General features: G+C 41.6%; 3 protein-coding genes across 3 annotated transcripts; all 3 read left to right on the top strand.

The window, feature by feature from the left end:
- Positions 1–565: 565 nt before the first annotated feature.
- On the top strand, positions 566–1537 carry LOC100523266 (olfactory receptor 52N4-like). Its single transcript, XM_003129483.5, has one exon. It carries the CDS (start codon positions 566–568, stop codon positions 1535–1537), a length of 972 nt encoding a protein of 323 aa, XP_003129531.2.
- Positions 1538–6831: 5294 nt separating this feature from the next.
- LOC100515910 (olfactory receptor 52N4-like) lies at positions 6832–7803 on the top strand. Its single transcript, XM_084978201.1, has one exon. It carries the CDS (start codon positions 6832–6834, stop codon positions 7801–7803), a length of 972 nt encoding a protein of 323 aa, XP_084834327.1.
- A 3932-nt stretch (positions 7804–11735) lies between these two features.
- On the top strand, positions 11736–12695 carry LOC100523079 (olfactory receptor 56B2-like). The gene has a single exon (XM_003129482.4). The coding sequence runs from the start codon at positions 11736–11738 to the stop codon at positions 12693–12695; it is 960 nt and encodes a 319-aa protein (XP_003129530.2).
- Positions 12696–18160: the final 5465 nt, after the last annotated feature.

Here is an 18160-nt window from a genome sequence, read left to right as displayed (position 1 = left end):
TAGTAAGCATGAATATATGGAACCTTAATTAAGAATAAGTGCAATATTGAACACATCCTAACCACATCTGCTGTGTTACTGGTATCAATGAGATTTCCCTTAAGAAAACCCAAGGGGAGATATTCAAATAAGATATTACAGCAAAAGTCAATCAGAGAGATCAGAACCAATTACATAATTAAAATTGATAAGGATTTATTTATTTTGAGATTTTTATCTATTCATATATTATAAGCATTTTTCCCTTTAAAATAATGTAGACAGTGTTTGGGATAGGGTTTTGCATGTAGTAGGTGATAAATACATATTTGTTGAAAGAATTGATAAAGTAATGAGTTAAAGACTATATACTTAGTTTAAATTATGTATAAATAAAATTTCCTGGCATTAAAATTTTTGGTTCTTTGATTTAAACTGCAATATTTAACAGAGAGAAGAGACAGAGGGAAAGAAGAACCACGACTGAGACTTCTTTTTCTGTTTTTCCAAGTCTAGGAGGGTCACAAAACAAAGCAAAACAAAAATAAAACTAAAATGCTGCAAGCTTCTTAATGATTATACCAGAATGATCATGAAAATGCTGAACAAAACAGACCTGACACCAGCTTCCTTCCTTCTCACTGGGATCCCAGGACTGGAGGACCTGCACCTCTGGATTTCCTTCCCTTTCTGCTCCATGTATGTCGTGGCTGTGGTGGGCAACTGTGGCCTCCTCTACCTCATCTGCTGTGAGGACTCCCTGCACAGGTCCATGTATTACTTCTTGGCCATGCTCTCCCTGACCAACCTTGTCATGTGCTCCAGTACAATCCCTAAAGCCCTCTGCATCTTCTGGTTCCATCTCAAGGAAATCAGCTTTGAAGAATGCCTGGTCCAGATGTTCTTCATTCACACCTTCACGGGGATGGAGTCCGGGGTGCTCATGCTCATGGCCCTGGACCGCTATGTGGCCATCTGCTACCCCCTGCGCTACGCCACCATCCTCACCAATCCCGTCATCGCCAGGGTTGGACTTGCCACTTTTCTGAGAGCAGTATTGCTCATCATTCCCTTGATTTTCTTCACCAAGAGACTACCCTACTGCAGAGGCAATATCATACATCATACCTATTGCGATCAGCTATCTGTAGCCAAGCTGTCATGTGGCAACATCAAGGCCAATGTTATCTACGGCCTGATGGCGGCCCTCCTGATCGGGGGCTTCGACATCCTGTGCATCACCATCTCCTACACCATGATCCTCCGGGCGGTGGTCAGCCTCTCCTCGGCAGAAGCTCGGCAGAAGGCCTTCAGCACCTGCACTGCCCACATCTGTGCCATCGTCTTCTCCTACAGCCCAGCTTTCTTCTGCTTCTTTTTTAATCGCTTTGGGAGCCATGCAATTCCTCCATCATGTCACATCATCGTGGCCAATATCTACCTGCTCTTGCCTCCAACTATGAACCCTATCGTCTATGGGGTGAAAACCAAGCAGATACGAGACTGTGTCATAAGGATCCTTTCAGGTTCTAAGGATACAAAATCCTATAGCACATGAAAGGTATGTTTTCAGAGAAGAGATGAACGGGAAAGGGAAAAAAAAGAAAGTGGTACATCTGATGGCTATGTGGTCATGATCTAAAAATGTCTTTCTAAAGGTACCATTTTGGCCACAAAAATGAAGGTGATGAGAGGGGCATTAAATGCCTTCAGAGTCCCCAAATCATTGACATGCGCCCACCCTACACACACTTTGTCAATGAAATTTTCACCTTCTCATCTCTGCAGAGGACTAGTATCATCACGAAGCCGAGTTCCTAGAAACAAAAGCACGGTGGGAAACTTAGCAATTCTCAAAAGAAATTAATAATTAAGAAAGTGCTATCTGCGGCCAGACACTAGCTTGTCTTGTTTTCAAAGAGTTATTGAAAATTTCAGGTGAAATAACTTAAAAATAATAATAATAAATTTGGCTACATGTATGAGCATAAAAAAAAAAAAGAAAATTTCAAGTGGAAACCTGAATGTTATCTCTCAACAACTGACGGAACAGTGATACAGAAAACCAGCAGTTACGTAGAACTCAACAAAACTTTAATCAACAGTATCTAATTGACCTTTATAAAACAATTTCCCTGACAGTACCAGAATATACATTCTTTTTCATGGGTACATGGAACATGTACCTATAATAAGACCTACCCTGTGGCGTAAAATAAACCTAAAATTTTCAAAAGAATCAAAAGCATGTGCTGTGTGTTTTCCAACTGCAAGAGAATCAGACAATAAATCAATAACAAAACAAGCTACAGGAAAATATACAAACACTTGAAAACTACGCAAGACACTTCTAGATAACACATGGTCAAAGAGAAAGTCTCAAGGGAAATTTAAAATATAAGTTGACTAAATAAAATTACGATTCAATGTAGCAAAATTTCTGGAACACACTAAAATATTGTTGAAAGAGTAATTTAGAGCACTCAACACATACATTAGATAAGAGGAAAAATCTCCAAGTTATAATCAATTCTCTTGCCTCAGACGTCTAGAAAAAGAATGGCACTGTAACTCCAATACAAGTAGAAGGAAGGACATGATAAGGATGAGAGCTGGATTCAATAAAATTGAAAGCAGAAAAATAAAGAGAAAATCAATGAAGCACAGAGCTTGTTACTTGAAAAAAAATCATTAAATTTGACAAAATTCTATCAATATTGACAAAGAAAAAACAGAGAAGAAACAAATACCAGGAATGGAATGGAATATCATGTTAGACCCTGAAAATATGAAAGGGTCATAAGGGAATGCTACAAACAACTCTAAACAAATAAACTTGACAACTTAGATGAAATGAACCAGTTTATCAGAAAACACACCCTTACTCAAATATGAAAAACAGAATTTGAAAAGTCCTGTAACGATTAAGGACATTGAATTTTTACTTTAAAAAAAGGAATCTCCGACGCTTGATATTTCCATTGGAGAATTCTACCAAACGTTTAAGGAAGAATTGACACCAGTTTTATGGAATATCTCCTAGAAAATGGAATCGAAGGGAACCCTTCACATTTATTCTTATACAGTTAGTGTTATTCTGATACTCAAATCAGAGAAAGATAACAAAATCTGCAAAAACATTTCCCATGTATATAGATGCAAAAATCCCTTTAATGTATAACAAATAAAATTCAAAAATATATAAAAATCATATATGTTGTTAACATATTAGTCAAAAAAGGTTTTTATTCTCAGGGTGCAAGACTGCTTCCGTATTCCATATCCGACCACATTAGCAGGCTTATCAATTGATAAGGAAAAGGGATCTGACAAAATTCCAATCTATTATTTTATTATCGTGGTAAAAAAAGACATAACATAAAAATGACCATTTCAACAATTTTTCAGTTTATAGTGTGGTGATATTAACGTTATGCACATCGAAGGGTCACTCGCGTCTAGAATTTTTTATCTTGCATCCACCCTATATGTCCATTGAACCACTCCCCTTCCTCCTCCACATCAAAATTATGTATATATACACATCTATGAAATGTATCATAAGTTGCCTCTACATTATACAATTTAAGAACGATAATTATCTCACTACAAACTTATTTTTATTTTTCAAAAGCAGTCAAAACATAAAGCATAGCTTCCGTTATTATTATTGCTATTGCTACCACCACCATTGCTACCATATCAAGCTTTGGGCATCTAAGTGGTCTTAACCTAAGATATATGCATAACAAGCCTGTATTGTTGGTGTCTTTCAAGGATGCCGCAGCATTCCCCATCTACTTCAATTGAAACCAAACGTCTTGAAAACTAGGGGCCAATGCGCTCTGATTTTGCATAGTTCCTAGGATGATTTGGGGGATACTAAATCCGCAGCGATGTTATTTAGGGAGATGAAAAAATAAACAAACAAAAGGAAAAAGAGATGGATGTGTGGATGATCAGAACATTCTGCACTTAAGTGATTTCAACTTGCGTCCACGAGGCCTCCCAGAGAAATAACACTCTGCAATAAATATTAAAATCATTCTTTTTCACTTATAAAGTGTGTTTCTTCTTATGCCTCTCCCCTTTACATACGCTTCCACACAAAAAAATATGCATGCACGCATACAAAATTATTTGCTTATTTAAGCACCATCATATCGGTAGTTAGAAGAGAAAGCTTCCATTAACGTCCATCTCCCCATGGGGTAAGCTTGATACTCACAAGAGCTCCTGTGTCGCTAATATTTTGAAATATCCCCTTGAGATTTACAACACATATTTTCCTTTAAAGACTCATTTCCAAAGTACGGAGAACGAAGGTTTAAGGTGTTGAGGAAGGTACGTGTACCTCTATCGTAGGTGTTTTTTGACCAAACTCTCGAACACCTGGAACAGACTGCAAGCAGCATATACTGTTTTCCTCACCAGAAATGAAGGTATTAAAGACATACACAAGTGGGAGTAGATATATATATATATATATATATATATTTTTTTTTTTTTTTTTACTTTGTAAGCAGTAAAAACAAAAACAAAAACAAAAAAAACGTGGAGAGTTTGGGGATATCTATGAATTGATCCTTAGATTCTTACAACTTGAGGTTTCATTCCCTCTACCGAGCTGAAGGCAGAAATGATGTAAAAGATTGAGTTTTCCTGAAAATGTTTATTTCCCCACTTCTCAGATTGCAGTTCAGTCTAACTTACTATGAATTGCTAGTTATTTTCCTAAGCAAATAGGAATCTTTGGTTCTGTGATAGTGGAGTCAGGTACACCTTACTCCTGTGACAAGGAAAATGCGAGAATAACTAGAGAACAGTCCTTCGTGGTCACAGTCCTCTTGCTTCTTACCTGTCCTTCCATTCTTCTCAGAATGAGCATCTTAATTTACCTGTTTCCCTTCCAGAGGCACTTATCGGTCACTGGAGTTCATCCCTTTTAGATGGCAAAGCCTACTTGGAGGAATCCACTGTCACACCGAGAGGACAGCAGCTATAAAACAGAGGACAGTCTAGTTAAGGAAACAAAGTTATTGTGTGTGGAGACTGGGAACAAGAATATATGACAAACTGTATAAAACTGTACTAGATAAGGGGTGATATTCATGTACTGAAGTTACTACTTATCTATTTCTGTATAGTGTGGCTACACCTGCCCACCTACAACACGATAGGACTCTATGTTCCTCATAGAACAGTTAAGCTTAATGAATCAAAATCAGTTTATATATAATATGGAAAAAAATCTAATTTAATTTGTGGTTATTATTTTGTTACTTGGTATAAGCTTTGATTTTTAATTAAGAGTTTTACAAATTTACAGAAAATAGGACCTTAACTCTTCACATAATGATAAAGTAGTTTCATTAATTGACACTAGAACTGTAGAATGAAAATACAAAGGACATAAATAGGATATTTATCTCATATTTAAGAATTATATTCTTAATAATAGAACACAAGTAATTTCAGAACATTTTCTATTTTCAATTTATGGATATCTATGCTTTTCCTAAATTTTTGAGATATCTACATCAAAGAGTAAGCCGCATGAAGGAAATTATCAACAAAAGGCAAAATATCAAATGGGGAAGAAAATATAATTGCCATTCATGTGACTTAACAAGCAATAATACCATAACAAACATTAAACCCAATTGATTTTTTTTTTTTTTTTTTTTTTTTTTTTGCTTTTTAGGGCCACATTCCCAGTATATGGAGATTCCCAGGCTAGGGGTCGAATCAGAACTACATTGCAGGATCTGAGCCACGTCTGTGACCTACACCACAGCTCATGGCAACGCCGGATCCTTAACCCACTGAGAGAGGCCAGAGGCATCCTCATGGTTCCTAGTTGGAAACGTTTCTGCTGTGCCTCGGTGGGAACTCCCCCTAATTAACAATTTTAACAGAGACAATTTTAAGGGAAAAAGGAAGAAAAAGGAAACTAGACAAATTTACAAATGCAAAGGTCAAGGCTACTGGAGATCTGAAATACAGGAAGGTTAACTTCAACAATCAAAATGATGGAGCTGGATACTTTTTATTTTCATTATTATCCTATGGAACTATTTTCTTTTTTTCTGACACACATTTCTTTGTCAAAATTTGGAAGAAATAAATTACTAAGAAGTGGTCAGAGAAGGCTCAATTTGGGAATTGAATGCACAGTAATTCAGATATAGTGCCTCCATTTGCTCAATTATAAAGTGTAGATTAATAAAAATATGTGCTGTGATTATAGTGAGGATTAGTGGGTTAATATTGGTAGAATTATTACAACATCATTTAGTGTAGCAGAAATATGACATTAAATAATAACAATAAAAACAATCTTATCATATCTGTTAGGTCATTGGACAGGTGATCAAAAAAAATTTGCCTTAAGAAAATACTCAAAAGGAGATGTGTATGGCAATTAACGTTTAAATAAGATACACTAACAAAAACCTCATTAGAAAGATCATAACATAATTACTTTTAATTATAAATTTCTGAGGATTTAAGCTCTGTCATGTTTTAGTTTTAAAACTGTATGGAAACAATACATTTGAAAGAACCTGGGAACATAGTGAGTGCTAAACATGTGTTGAATAAATTGATAAATTAACGAACCTAACTAACCATACATACGTGATTTTAACTTTAAGCATTCTATTACATTTAAATGGTTTGGTTGTTTGATATTAAAATGCACATTTGACAGAGATGGAAAAGGAGAGTAAGAGAGAGAGCGCAACTAAGATTTTTCTCCTCTTTTCCTCCTCCCTAATCCTGGAGGATCTGAAAACAAAAAAACAAAGAAACAGAGAAAAGTCCTATCAGCTGTTTAATGATTATCCCAGAATGATCATGAAAATGCTGAACAAAACAGACCTGACACCAGCTTCCTTCCTTCTCACTGGGATCCCAGGACTGGAGGACCTGCACCTCTGGATTTCCTTCCCTTTCTGCTCCATGTATGTCGTGGCTGTGGTGGGCAACTGCGGGCTCCTCTACCTCATCTGCTGTGAGGACTCCCTGCACAGGTCCATGTATTACTTCTTGGCCATGCTCTCCCTGACCGACCTTGTCATGTGCTCCAGTACAATCCCTAAAGCCCTCTGCATCTTCTGGTTCCATCTCAAGGAAATCAGCTTTGAAGAATGCCTGGTCCAGATGTTCTTCATTCACACCTTCACGGGGATGGAGTCCGGGGTGCTCATGCTCATGGCCCTGGACCGCTATGTGGCCATCTGCTACCCCCTGCGCTACGCCACCATCCTCACCAATCCCGTCATCGCCAAGGCTGGGCTTGCCACTTTCTTGAGAGGTGTGTTGCTTGTCATTCCCTTGACTTTCATCATCAAGCGCCTGCCCTTCTGCAGAGGAAATATCATACCCCACACCTACTGCGACCACATGTCTGTGGCCAAGTTATCCTGTGGCAGCATCAAAGTCAATGTTATCTATGGCCTGATGGTGGCCCTCCTGATTGGGGGCTTCGACATCCTGTGCATCACTGTCTCCTACACCATGATCCTCCGGGCGGTGGTCAGCCTCTCCTCGGCAGAAGCTCGGCAGAAGGCCTTCAGCACCTGCACTGCCCACATCTGTGCCATCGTCTTCTCCTACAGCCCAGCTTTCTTCTGCTTCTTTTCCCACCGCTTTGGGAGCCACACCATCCCTCCATCGTGTCACATCATCGTGGCCAATATCTACCTGCTCTTGCCTCCAACTATGAACCCTATCGTCTATGGGGTGAAAACCAAGCAGATACGAGACTGTGTCATAAGGATCCTTTCACGTTCTAAGGATACAAAATCCCATACCATATAAAAGGATATGTATCAGAGAAAGGAAGAGGAATGAAGGGAAGAGGGGAAGCACAGGAAGCCAGGGGAGGAACTGGAAAGAAAGTGACTTCTGTTGGTGATATAGGTGGGGTCTAATAATGCCTTCCTTGAGAGAACAATTTTGGCCATGACAGGGGAGAGTGTCCAATGGTGCATTCCCATTTAGTGACTCCAGAATCCCAGCATCACAGGCATGCCCACAACCCTTCCTAAGAATCCCAGCATCACAGGCATGCCCACAACCCTTCCTAAGAATCCCAGCATCACAGGCATGCCCACAACCCTTCCTAAGAGTTTTTCAGCTTCTCACCCTGTGAAGGATCGATCTCATTATTAACCCATATTTCTGCAAATAAAAACATACTAGGCTGCCAAGACCATTGAAAGAAACAAAATTAGCTGAGATGAATGCTTGGGTGTAGACGAATTCATCTACAGCCAGATGCTTCTTTGTCCTATATCCAAATGAGGATGGGATTTCCAGTTTGAAAAATATTTTTTTCAGCATCCGATGATGTTTTATTGTTGTGATGTGATTATTTCCGCCACACCCCCACCATCATTCCTTCAAGTACTTAACACACTCTTCTCTCAGCCACTCTAACCTCCTCATGAATGATACAAAAATCATAGACACGTAAACTGTGGGATCCTCCTCCAATACTTAACATAAAAATATATACTGAGTGCCTATTACATGCCAAGCTCCCAGGTTAAACCAGTGACATAAATGGAAAATATATCATGCCTTGGTTCTTTGAGAGATATGCATATTGACAATGAGAAATAAAATACTGCCTGCCGTATCAGTATACAGAGGATGTCAGCGTCATTAGCATTGCAGCTATTCTGCGCGGGTGGGCCCTGAGGGAGCACAGGAAGGCCACAAAGAGTTCCAAGCCATCTAGTAGCCATTAGACTGCAGCCACGCACCATGGTTGGAAACTCAGGATGTGAAAACACAAGATACTGGCCCCAGACAGCTGAGGTGCATAGGAAAGGAATCATTGCAGTGAACACAGACAATGCATCTTCCTATACATTGAAAAGCACTCAACTCCTTAACTTGAGATATCGTGTTTTCTTTTTTTTTTTTTTTTTTTGTCTTTTGGTCTTTTTTGCTGCTGTTGTTGTTGTTGCTATTTCTTGGGCCGCTCCAGCGGCATATGGAGGTTCCCAGGCTAGGGGTCGAATCGGAGCTGTAGCCACTAGCCTACGCCAGAGCCACAGCAACGCGGTATCCGAGCCGCGTCTGCAACCTACACCACAGCTCACGGCAACGCCGGATCGCCAACCCACTGAGCAAGGGCAGGGACCGAACCCGCAACCTCATGGTTCCTAGTCGGATTCGTTAACCACTGCGCCACGATGGGAACTCCTCGTGTTTTCTATCATTAGCAGTAATCTTGTGTTCCTACTACCTGCCCTTGGTTGCTAAACTCCTACATGTCCTACCTCCCCACTCACTTCCTTAGAGCAGTTTTCTCAGGTTTACTCCTAGCCTAAAGTCCTATTTTAGACAAAGAAAAATCAAATCCTCACTTTCAGGTTGTGCATAGTTTTTTAATCAACTTAATGACTCAGGCATTGATACACATCTTTTTTCCTTCTTTAGACAGCTAAAAACCATCTTTCTAATGGCTCGTTTTAGTCAGCTTGATCACTTTAAATTGATGAAGCAATCTCACTATCAGGACCCAATATATCATGCCTAAGACACCAAAGGCTACCTGTTGGATGAATTCAGTTTCATGAAATCTCCAGAATAGGCAATCCATTGAATCAAAAAACAAATTTGTTGTTGGCAGGGACTGGAGGGGCGGGTCAATACGTGGTGACTGATTAACAGTTATGGAGGGTTTCTTTTTAAGCAATGGAAGTGTCCTGCTCTTACATCGTGCGAATGGTTGCACAACGTTTTGAATGAAATAACAGCCACTCGGTTATACATTTTTAAGTGAGTTAAATTGTTATTTTATGGTATGTGAACTTTACTTTGATAAAAAATGACAAAGTGTAAAAAACACTGTGCTAAAACTGTTCTCTCTCCTTCATATGTATGTACATATATGAGGAAAATGTTTAAAGAAATTGTGTAAATACATATGATGCACATTTATTTAATCATAAGGTTGCTGAATAATCATCAGTGGAATTACTTATCATTTAAGGTCAATTAAAAAGATAGAATTCATGTTTTAATGTGGCATTAACCTAATTTTTGTCAAAAAATATATAAAGAAAATATATATAAAGAAAGGCATCGGCAGTTACCACTACATCACATAATTTAGAGTGTTCCATTTATCTACTCCCAAAATCATGATTATTTTTCCCATTAATGAAAAATACAGGCATTGCTTTCAAGAACTTATTAAGGCATATAAAACTAGAATCAGCATGTTTTATTATTATTTTTGCTATTATCATTATTATCTCAAAATATAGGCATCTAAATATCCCTAACAATATTTATATCTGAACTGCTGGCAAACTCCCACAAAGCCACCACGTTCATCTCCATCCTCACTTGAACGAAAATGTTGGCGAGTCAAATGACGTGTGGACGTGTGTGAGTGAAACTAAAACCTTCTGAAACACCGTCAGTGCTTTCCAGGTGTGTCCCACACAGCCTTTGTTCCCACCAGGAAAGAGACAAACCACCTTAAGAAACATTAACGTCCTTCATACTCATTCAAAGGCAATTGGGTTCACTCTCACTGCCTCGTGTGTATCACTCTCACGCAAGCACAGAGATATCGAAACACACAGATAAATTGCGTCTCTCCTTCGTCCAGTAGGTGAGAGGCTGCAAATGGGACTTTCCACTCTTCCTCCTCCACTAGGGGGCCGCTAAATTCCCAGACCAGCACCAGCATCTCTGGTGTTTTGTAATATCCCCGTGGGGATAGAGAGCATATTTTTAAATGTTTTGTTCAAGAATACACACATTAGGAGATTTAGAAGGTAAAGACCCTAAATGTACATAAATCGCAGAATCATGATTTTTTTTCCACCAAATATCCTGAACAGCTGGAACAGGTTGCCTTCAGCTCACTGTTTTGCTATCCAGAAAATAAGGTATTAAAGATTTACAAAAGGGGTGTGGAGATAGGATTTTTTTAACTTTGTAGAAAGAAAAAAATATGGAGATTGTTTTTGGAAGTATGTTAATTGATTATTACATTACCTTAACTTCCCGTTCTGGCTCAGCAGGTTATAAACCTGACTAGTATTCATAAGGATGTGGGTTCGATCCCTGGCCTCGCTCAGTGGGTTAAGAATCTCTCTTTGCTGTGAGCTGTGGTGTAGGTCACAGATGTGGCTCGGATCCCGTGTTGCTGTGGCTGTGGCAAAGGCAGCAGTTGCAGCTCTAATTCAATCCAGAGCCTTTGAAATTCTATATGCCATATGTGTGGCACTAAAAAAAAATTAAGAAATTTAAAAACAGGTTTTTCTTATGTTCTACCAACTAATATGTTAATGAAATTTCTCCATACCTAAAAACTACTGCTCTAAATCTGTACAGTTGGTTTCCAAAGGAAACAACTCATTAGCAAGGGCAAACTTAGGAACCAGGCTGTGACATCAGAAGGCTTTCCTCTTCTCCAGCTTCCATGACTTACCAGATGGAGGACAGTGACCAAGGATCAAATTTTCTCTAATATTCTACTTCTTAATTATGACAAGGTGAAAATAATACGATATGTTTTAAGGAGTTATTATGATAATTAGCGTAGCTAACGCACAAAATGCGTTATCCCAGGTTCTGTTTCATTAGAAGAGTCCAGAAAATGGTCATGGTAAGATGAGAACTGCAAGGATGAGCACTCCTCTCCTTCAAGACCAGGAAACAGGCAACGTCAGGGAGAGTATTCAGAGTCCTCACCCTGAATGTTTTTCCTCTTGGTGAAGATGTTCCAGGAGCTCAGCGGTGCCAACAGCTCGAAGGGCCAGGTCTCTGAGTTCGTTCTGATGGGTTTCCCAGGCATTCACACCTGGCAGCACTGGCTCTCTCTGCCCCTGGCGTGGCTCTACCTCTTAGCTCTCAGTGCCAACATCCTTATCCTGATCATCATCAATCACGAGGCAACCCTGCACCAGCCCATGTACCACTTCCTGGGCATCCTGGCGGTGGTAGACATGGGCCTGGCCACCACCATCATGCCCAAGATTTTGGCCATCTTGTGGTTTGATGCCAAGGCCATCAGTCTCCCTGAGTGCTTTCTGCAGATGTATGTCATCCATTGCTTTGTAGCAATGGAGTCGGGCGTCTTTGTCTGCATGGCTATGGATAGATATGTAGCCATTTGTCGACCACTACACTATACATCCATAGTTACAGGATCTTTTGTGGCCAAAGCAATGGTGTTCATGGCACTGAGAAACTGCTTACTTACCATCCCAGTGCCTGTGTTGGCTGCCCAGAGACAATACTGCTCCAGAAACGAAATTGAGCACTGTCTGTGCTCGAATCATGGAGTCACCAGCCTTGCCTGTGATGACAGGACCATCAGCAGCATGTACCAGCTCCTTCTGGCTTGGACACTCATGGGAAGTGACTTGGCTTTGATTATGTTGTCATATGCTTTGATACTTCACTCTGTGCTGAAGCTGAACTCAGCCGAAGCTGCATCCAAGGCCCTAAGCACCTGCACGTCCCACCTCATCCTAATCCTGTTCTTCTACACAGTCATTGTTGTCATTTCCGTCACCCACAGAGCAGCAGTGACGGTTCCCCTCATCCCAGTCCTACTCAATGTGCTCCACAATGTCATTCCTCCTGCCCTCAACCCCGTGGTCTATGCACTCAAGAACAAGGAGCTCAGACACGGCTTGTATAAGGTTCTTAAGCTGAAAGTCAAGGACAACTAACACATAGAAGATACTCACGTTTTGATGTCTCCAGACACCTGCCCAATAGGACATCTAATGAGTGCCTAATGGAGAAGAACAGAGCCGTGGTCACTCTGAAGCTTTTTGCTTCTTATAATGAATCTGTGGCACCGCCTCAAGGTTAAAATAAAGCAACGGTGATGGTCCTATTTGAAATCCTTGGGTTTCAAGCAAGGGTTTACACAAAAGGAGGAAGGTGTTGATGTTTGTTGAGATGTGTATTTAACCCAAGGGAAACGGACGTGAACTATGACACCTGCGTCTCCTCATTGCTCTCTTTTCACCTCCCTTACCTTTTCTGTGTCTGGTCCGCATTCTTGTTTGTGCTTTGCAATGGCCTTCTCCATTCTTCACCTGACCAGGACTAAAACGCTCATTGTGAAAAACGTTCCCATTCCAGACTTCAAAATATTATAGAATCAGTTAGAATTTTTCCCCCTTTACAAAGGCCTAGCCAAGCATGTTCCATGGTTGCTTTGTGAATGCCTTGAGGACTTGAGACGCTGGGCGTGAGGACTCGGAAATGCTCCGAGGAGGGAGAATAACAGCGACGCCTTAGTCTTTCACCCTGTCTTTCAGTCTAACCCTGGAAGACCCCTTGCTGGTCCCGCTCAAGGAGGACACAGCTTGGAGGCATTAGCCTGTGGTGGCCTCTCTTGCCCGGGAAAGCAATAAAGCTCTTCTTTCTGTTTCACCCACAACTCTGTCTCTGAGACCTAACTGGGGCTGGGGTACAGAGGCCACTTTTAGGCTCCAGAGTTTGGGGGCTTGTCCTGGATCTTGCTTGTGGTCAGGAGGCCCCCACAGGGGTCCCCTGGTTGATCAGATGCTCCGAGTTCGTCCTCCTCGCAGCCAGCCTCTTTCAGGAAGGCAGAGGGTTGGAGGCCTCCTTCAGAGGCCGGAGGGCCTGGGACACTTGGGGAAAGGCCATGCCCTAGTCATGCCCATTCTGCCATGCGGGAAGTAGGAACTCCAGCGTGGGGATGGCAGGCGGAGGAGAGAGCACCCTAGCAGCTGCCAAGGCCCCCTTGGCCTCAGGGATGCACCTCTCTTCCTCCCGCCCACATGAGCCCTACATCCCCCTCTGGGTGATTATTTGAGGGCAGGAGGAAAACAGTGTCTGAAAACCTTGCAACAGCTCTGTCGGCATCTGGGTAAGTCTGCCAGTGTGCACTCTGGGGCCGCTGGGACATGGCTCTGTCTGGGCAACTCTTGGTCCCATGTGGGCATTTGTTTGTTTGTTTGCTTCTGACATTCCACCTGATCTGTAAGGTACCATTTGGGCTGCGGTCCCGGGCTTAGAGGGACTTGGAAGCCAATCTGAGCCTTGTGCTGTCCGACTCTGCTTGTCGGGCTTGAGGCTTCCATCTGCTGGTGAGGATTCTGGGTTTCTTCCCATGTGCGTGTAGATTGGACTTCAAGGAAATGTGGGAATCTCTTCCTCTTCAATTCCGTCGGATAGCCCCTTGTGAAAAACCGTGGCAAACTGTAGTGATAAATGTATGAATAAGGAGAAATTCAACTTAAACTCTGTGGCTAGGATATCCTTTAGACTCCAGAGAAGATCGGTTGAGGTAAAACGCGTCTGAAATTTCAAAACTTGCTCTTTTTATATATGCATTAGAGAAATCTTGCTTGATAACTTCTTTTTCAGAGTTCTGACCCTGAGAGAGCAATAGATGCTTGGGGGAAAGCATGCAGTTAACCCTTGTCATGCCCTCGGTATCCCAACACAGCCAACTTTGCCTAAGACTTTGAGTTAATTAGTAGACGTTCCAAGCAGAAGGGAAAAGAGAGAGAGAAAGGAGAGGCAAGAGGCTTTTCCATTCAAGGAGGCAAATTCAACTTATTCCAAGGGCTATTTTTGGTCTTGCCTTCGCCAGGTGAATTGCCACGTCAAGTGCAACCACGAGTCCCTATGCTTCCATGGGCATGTTCCTTACTGTTAAAAAGAGGAAGTTGCATTTGAAAAAATAGTGGAGGAAACTGTTAGATGTCACCGTTTTGACTTTCTCCTGCAGGAATCAGATTTTGTTCTGTGTGGGTATATTTGCATTTGTCTTGTAGGCACATGCGTGTGCCAGCTATGGGGAACTCCGTTTTGTCTCCTAAAGACAGCCCCTTGAGCTGCAGTCTTCAGAATGAAACCACTTGCAATTACAAACCAGTGAAATGTATGAAAGATGGCTTTCCTTTGTAAGACAGCCTGGGCATGATACATCCTAGATCAAATTTTAAAATAAGCTCCAAGCTCTCTCTCTGCTGAAATATATGTATGTCTCTGAATGTACCTTTGTGATACAATGAGCTCTATCTCCTTGGCTTCAAGACAAGTAAACACAAAGAAGCAGTTCTAAATAAAAGAGAAACGAAGCTAAATGAACTTAAGGTTTCCATGATCTGGGAAGTACTTAGCGTAAATGTCTGGTATTAACGTGAGTCCAAGTTTGTTGCTGAAGCACATTTTTCTTAATACAGACATGTTTTTAGAGTCATCAGTGTTAAGTATAATACTTTTGCTGTACCTAAGTTTACTGAGAGTCAGGAAGTTCATACCACATCTGTCACCGCATTTGTCTGCCAGGACATTGATTTGGTGTAATGACGTTGTAGAGTAATGAAATGGAGATCAATGAGAGGAAACTCTTCAATGAACACGTTAAAATAAAATAATTGTGTTTGAGAAATATCGACCTTAATCCGTTTTTCCAGATTTGTGGTAACTTGAAATGCTACACTTCTACTCAATGAGCAGGTGATGAAGACTCAGCAAAGGTCTGGGTCACGTAGGAGATGAAATGCTGGACACTGACTGCTGCACAGATTCCAGCTTGTCTACCTTTGTTTTCTAGTAAGAGGGAAGCTAAAGACGTCTGTTTATTGAATATGCATCTGTACCTCATAAAGGAGACATTTGGTTTGGAAAAATGCCCATTGTGAGAGATTATGGAATATGTTCTGATGTTTGCTAATCGGAGGATGCCAATATCACATCAAGTTTGCAGTTGCTTTCTTCTTGGCTTTCACTAAAGCTTACATTTTTTAAAGGTAAAAATTGTAATATGTGCTTAAAACCACCAAACTAGTCAAGGAAGCATTTCAGTGTGTAAAACCAATAAAATATATGCTTGTCCGTAATAGGAGATACAAAGATTGAAATTTGTGTGTTGACCTCTCGGTCACGAGAAGCAAGTTTTCTTGGAACATGCTGTCTCTGGGAGCAAACTGTGTGAATTTCTTCATCGTTGGGTGATTCCTACTTGCTTTCAAATCCTTCATGACTTTGATCATGTGAGTGTATCATTCCACAATGTGACCAAATTTCATACATGTTTTGATATTTTTAACAAACTTCCCAAGTGTCAAGTTCTAATTAAATTTCTTCTCCAGCGAATTCTGAGGTAACTCAGAGGGCCACCGAAGCATTTCAGAACAATTTGAAAAAGTCACCTGGATGTTTTGGACAGCTTTTATTACAGGCAGAGCATTATCAAGTAAAAGGTAACAACCGCAGGAGAGTTCAAGATTATACCACATGCAGATAAAGTCCACTCCACTTGCACAAAAGAAGGAAAACCAGTCGACCCCTCCTTGTCAGACCGGTGCCATCCTGACGTCCTTGTGACATGGTCCCAGTCTCCTCCCAAACCAGAAAACTTAGAGTGGGTCACCGACAGCTATAAAGAAGCAGTAAGGGCCAGGAAAAATCCAAGAAGGCCCCTTGGCTTTTCCTGGCTCCCGGCAAACCTCGTCTTTATCGGACGGGTTAAAACGTTCCTTGGCTGTTGGGCTGATGCCCTCCCAGGAAAAAGGGAAGTGGTTACAAACTGGACTCCGAACAGAACTCACTTAGGAGAGAGTCCATACACTGCTCAATATGAACTCAATTCTTGGTCTGGCCTATTACTGGTTTTAATCTATGCTTTTCAGCTGCAGAGAGTCTATTCCCCTCAAGGCGTCTATGACTTATAGCAAGTTGAGAATTCACACGTGTGGGTGGAAACAGAAGACTTTTCTTTTCTCTCTGCCTAGTCGCTCCAGAAACCGGAAACCACTGGGTTCCGAGCAGCTTCATCAGGGACTTGAAAGACTGTCTCCTGACTTGTATGGGAATCTCCAGATACGTGGGCCACCTCTACAAGGAAAACATCTGCCCAGGCAAAATCTAATGTCAACCACTAGGTGTGGCTTCATGACCTTGAGAGCCGTTGGGGGAGAATAGTCTGAGAATCGTTTTGAAGAATTACTGCGGAGTTGGTGTGACAAAGCCTATAGGGTCAACGGGCCAAACCTATTTTGAAAATGAATTAGTCTTTGTTTAACTCTGTTTAATGGATATGAGGATAATTTTTTAAAAAACGAAATTGTTTCAATGGCATTAAATTCTAGGTCTATTCATTGGAGTCTGGGTTTGTGAAAGTGACTGTGTCAGCCACACTTTGCCCTGATGTTCAGAAGGAAAAAGAGTTACCTGGGGGAGATTTGATCCATGAGGATAACCACTCATGGCGTGTTTCTGCCTGTCTTAGGTCCATTGCTAAAAGCACCTGGCCACTGTGTGTGTGTGACCATTGGGTGTCTACCTGCCCTTCCTCGCTAAAGGCCTCCATATCCCAGCCCCTCCCTCGCTTCCTTAGAGCGGTTTCCTCAGGGTAGCTGGAGATGCTGCCTCCTGGACTTAGGGCTTCCTTCTGCCCCAAATAAAAGTGAACTCTCAACTCTCAGGTTGCGCATATTCTTTCAGTCAGCAGCTTAGGAATGAGGCCTTGATGCAGCTCTCTTTTCCCTTCTGTAGACACCTAGAAACAGCCTTTCTAATGGCTCCTTTAGTCAGCTTGATCACTTTACACCAATGAGGCCATCTCGCTCTCAGGACCCCATGTGCCATAGGCCCAAGACACCAGAGGCTGCGGGTTCAAATACTTGAACTCTCCCGAATAGGTGATCCGTGGAATCAAAACCCAACGTCGTTGTTGGCAGGGGCTGGAGGGGCAGGTCAATACGTGGTGACTGAGTAACAGTTGTGGAGGGTTTCTTTTTAAGCAATGGAAGTGCCCTGCTGTTACATCGTGCGAATGGTTGCACAACGTTTTGAATGAAATAACAGGCACTCAGTGACACATTTTTTGGTCTTTTTTAGGGCTGTACCTGTGGCCTATGGAGGTTCCCAGGCTAGGGGTCAAATCGGAGCTGTAGCCGCAAGCTTATGCCACAGCCACAGCACCACAGGATCCAAAGTGCATCTGTGACCTACACCCGAGCTCACAGCAGTGCCAGGTCCCTAACTCACTGAGCAAGGCCAGGGATCAAACCCACATCCTCATGGCTACTCACCTGGTTTGTTAACCACTGAGCCACAAGGGGAACGCCTCAATTATACCTTTTTAGTGATTTAAATAATCATTCTATGGCAAGAGAATTTTGCTTTAATAACAACTGATACA

The sequence above is a fragment of the Sus scrofa genome, chromosome 9 (assembly GCF_054392235.1).
Source record: "Sus scrofa isolate SSC_HxYL_T2T_F1_AM1 chromosome 9, Sscrofa_HxYL_maternal_Yorkshire_Landrace_v2.0, whole genome shotgun sequence".
NCBI lineage: Eukaryota > Metazoa > Chordata > Mammalia > Artiodactyla > Suidae > Sus > Sus scrofa.
The sequence above is the reverse complement of the archived record's forward strand: the minus strand, read 5'-3'. Positions and strand labels throughout refer to the sequence as shown.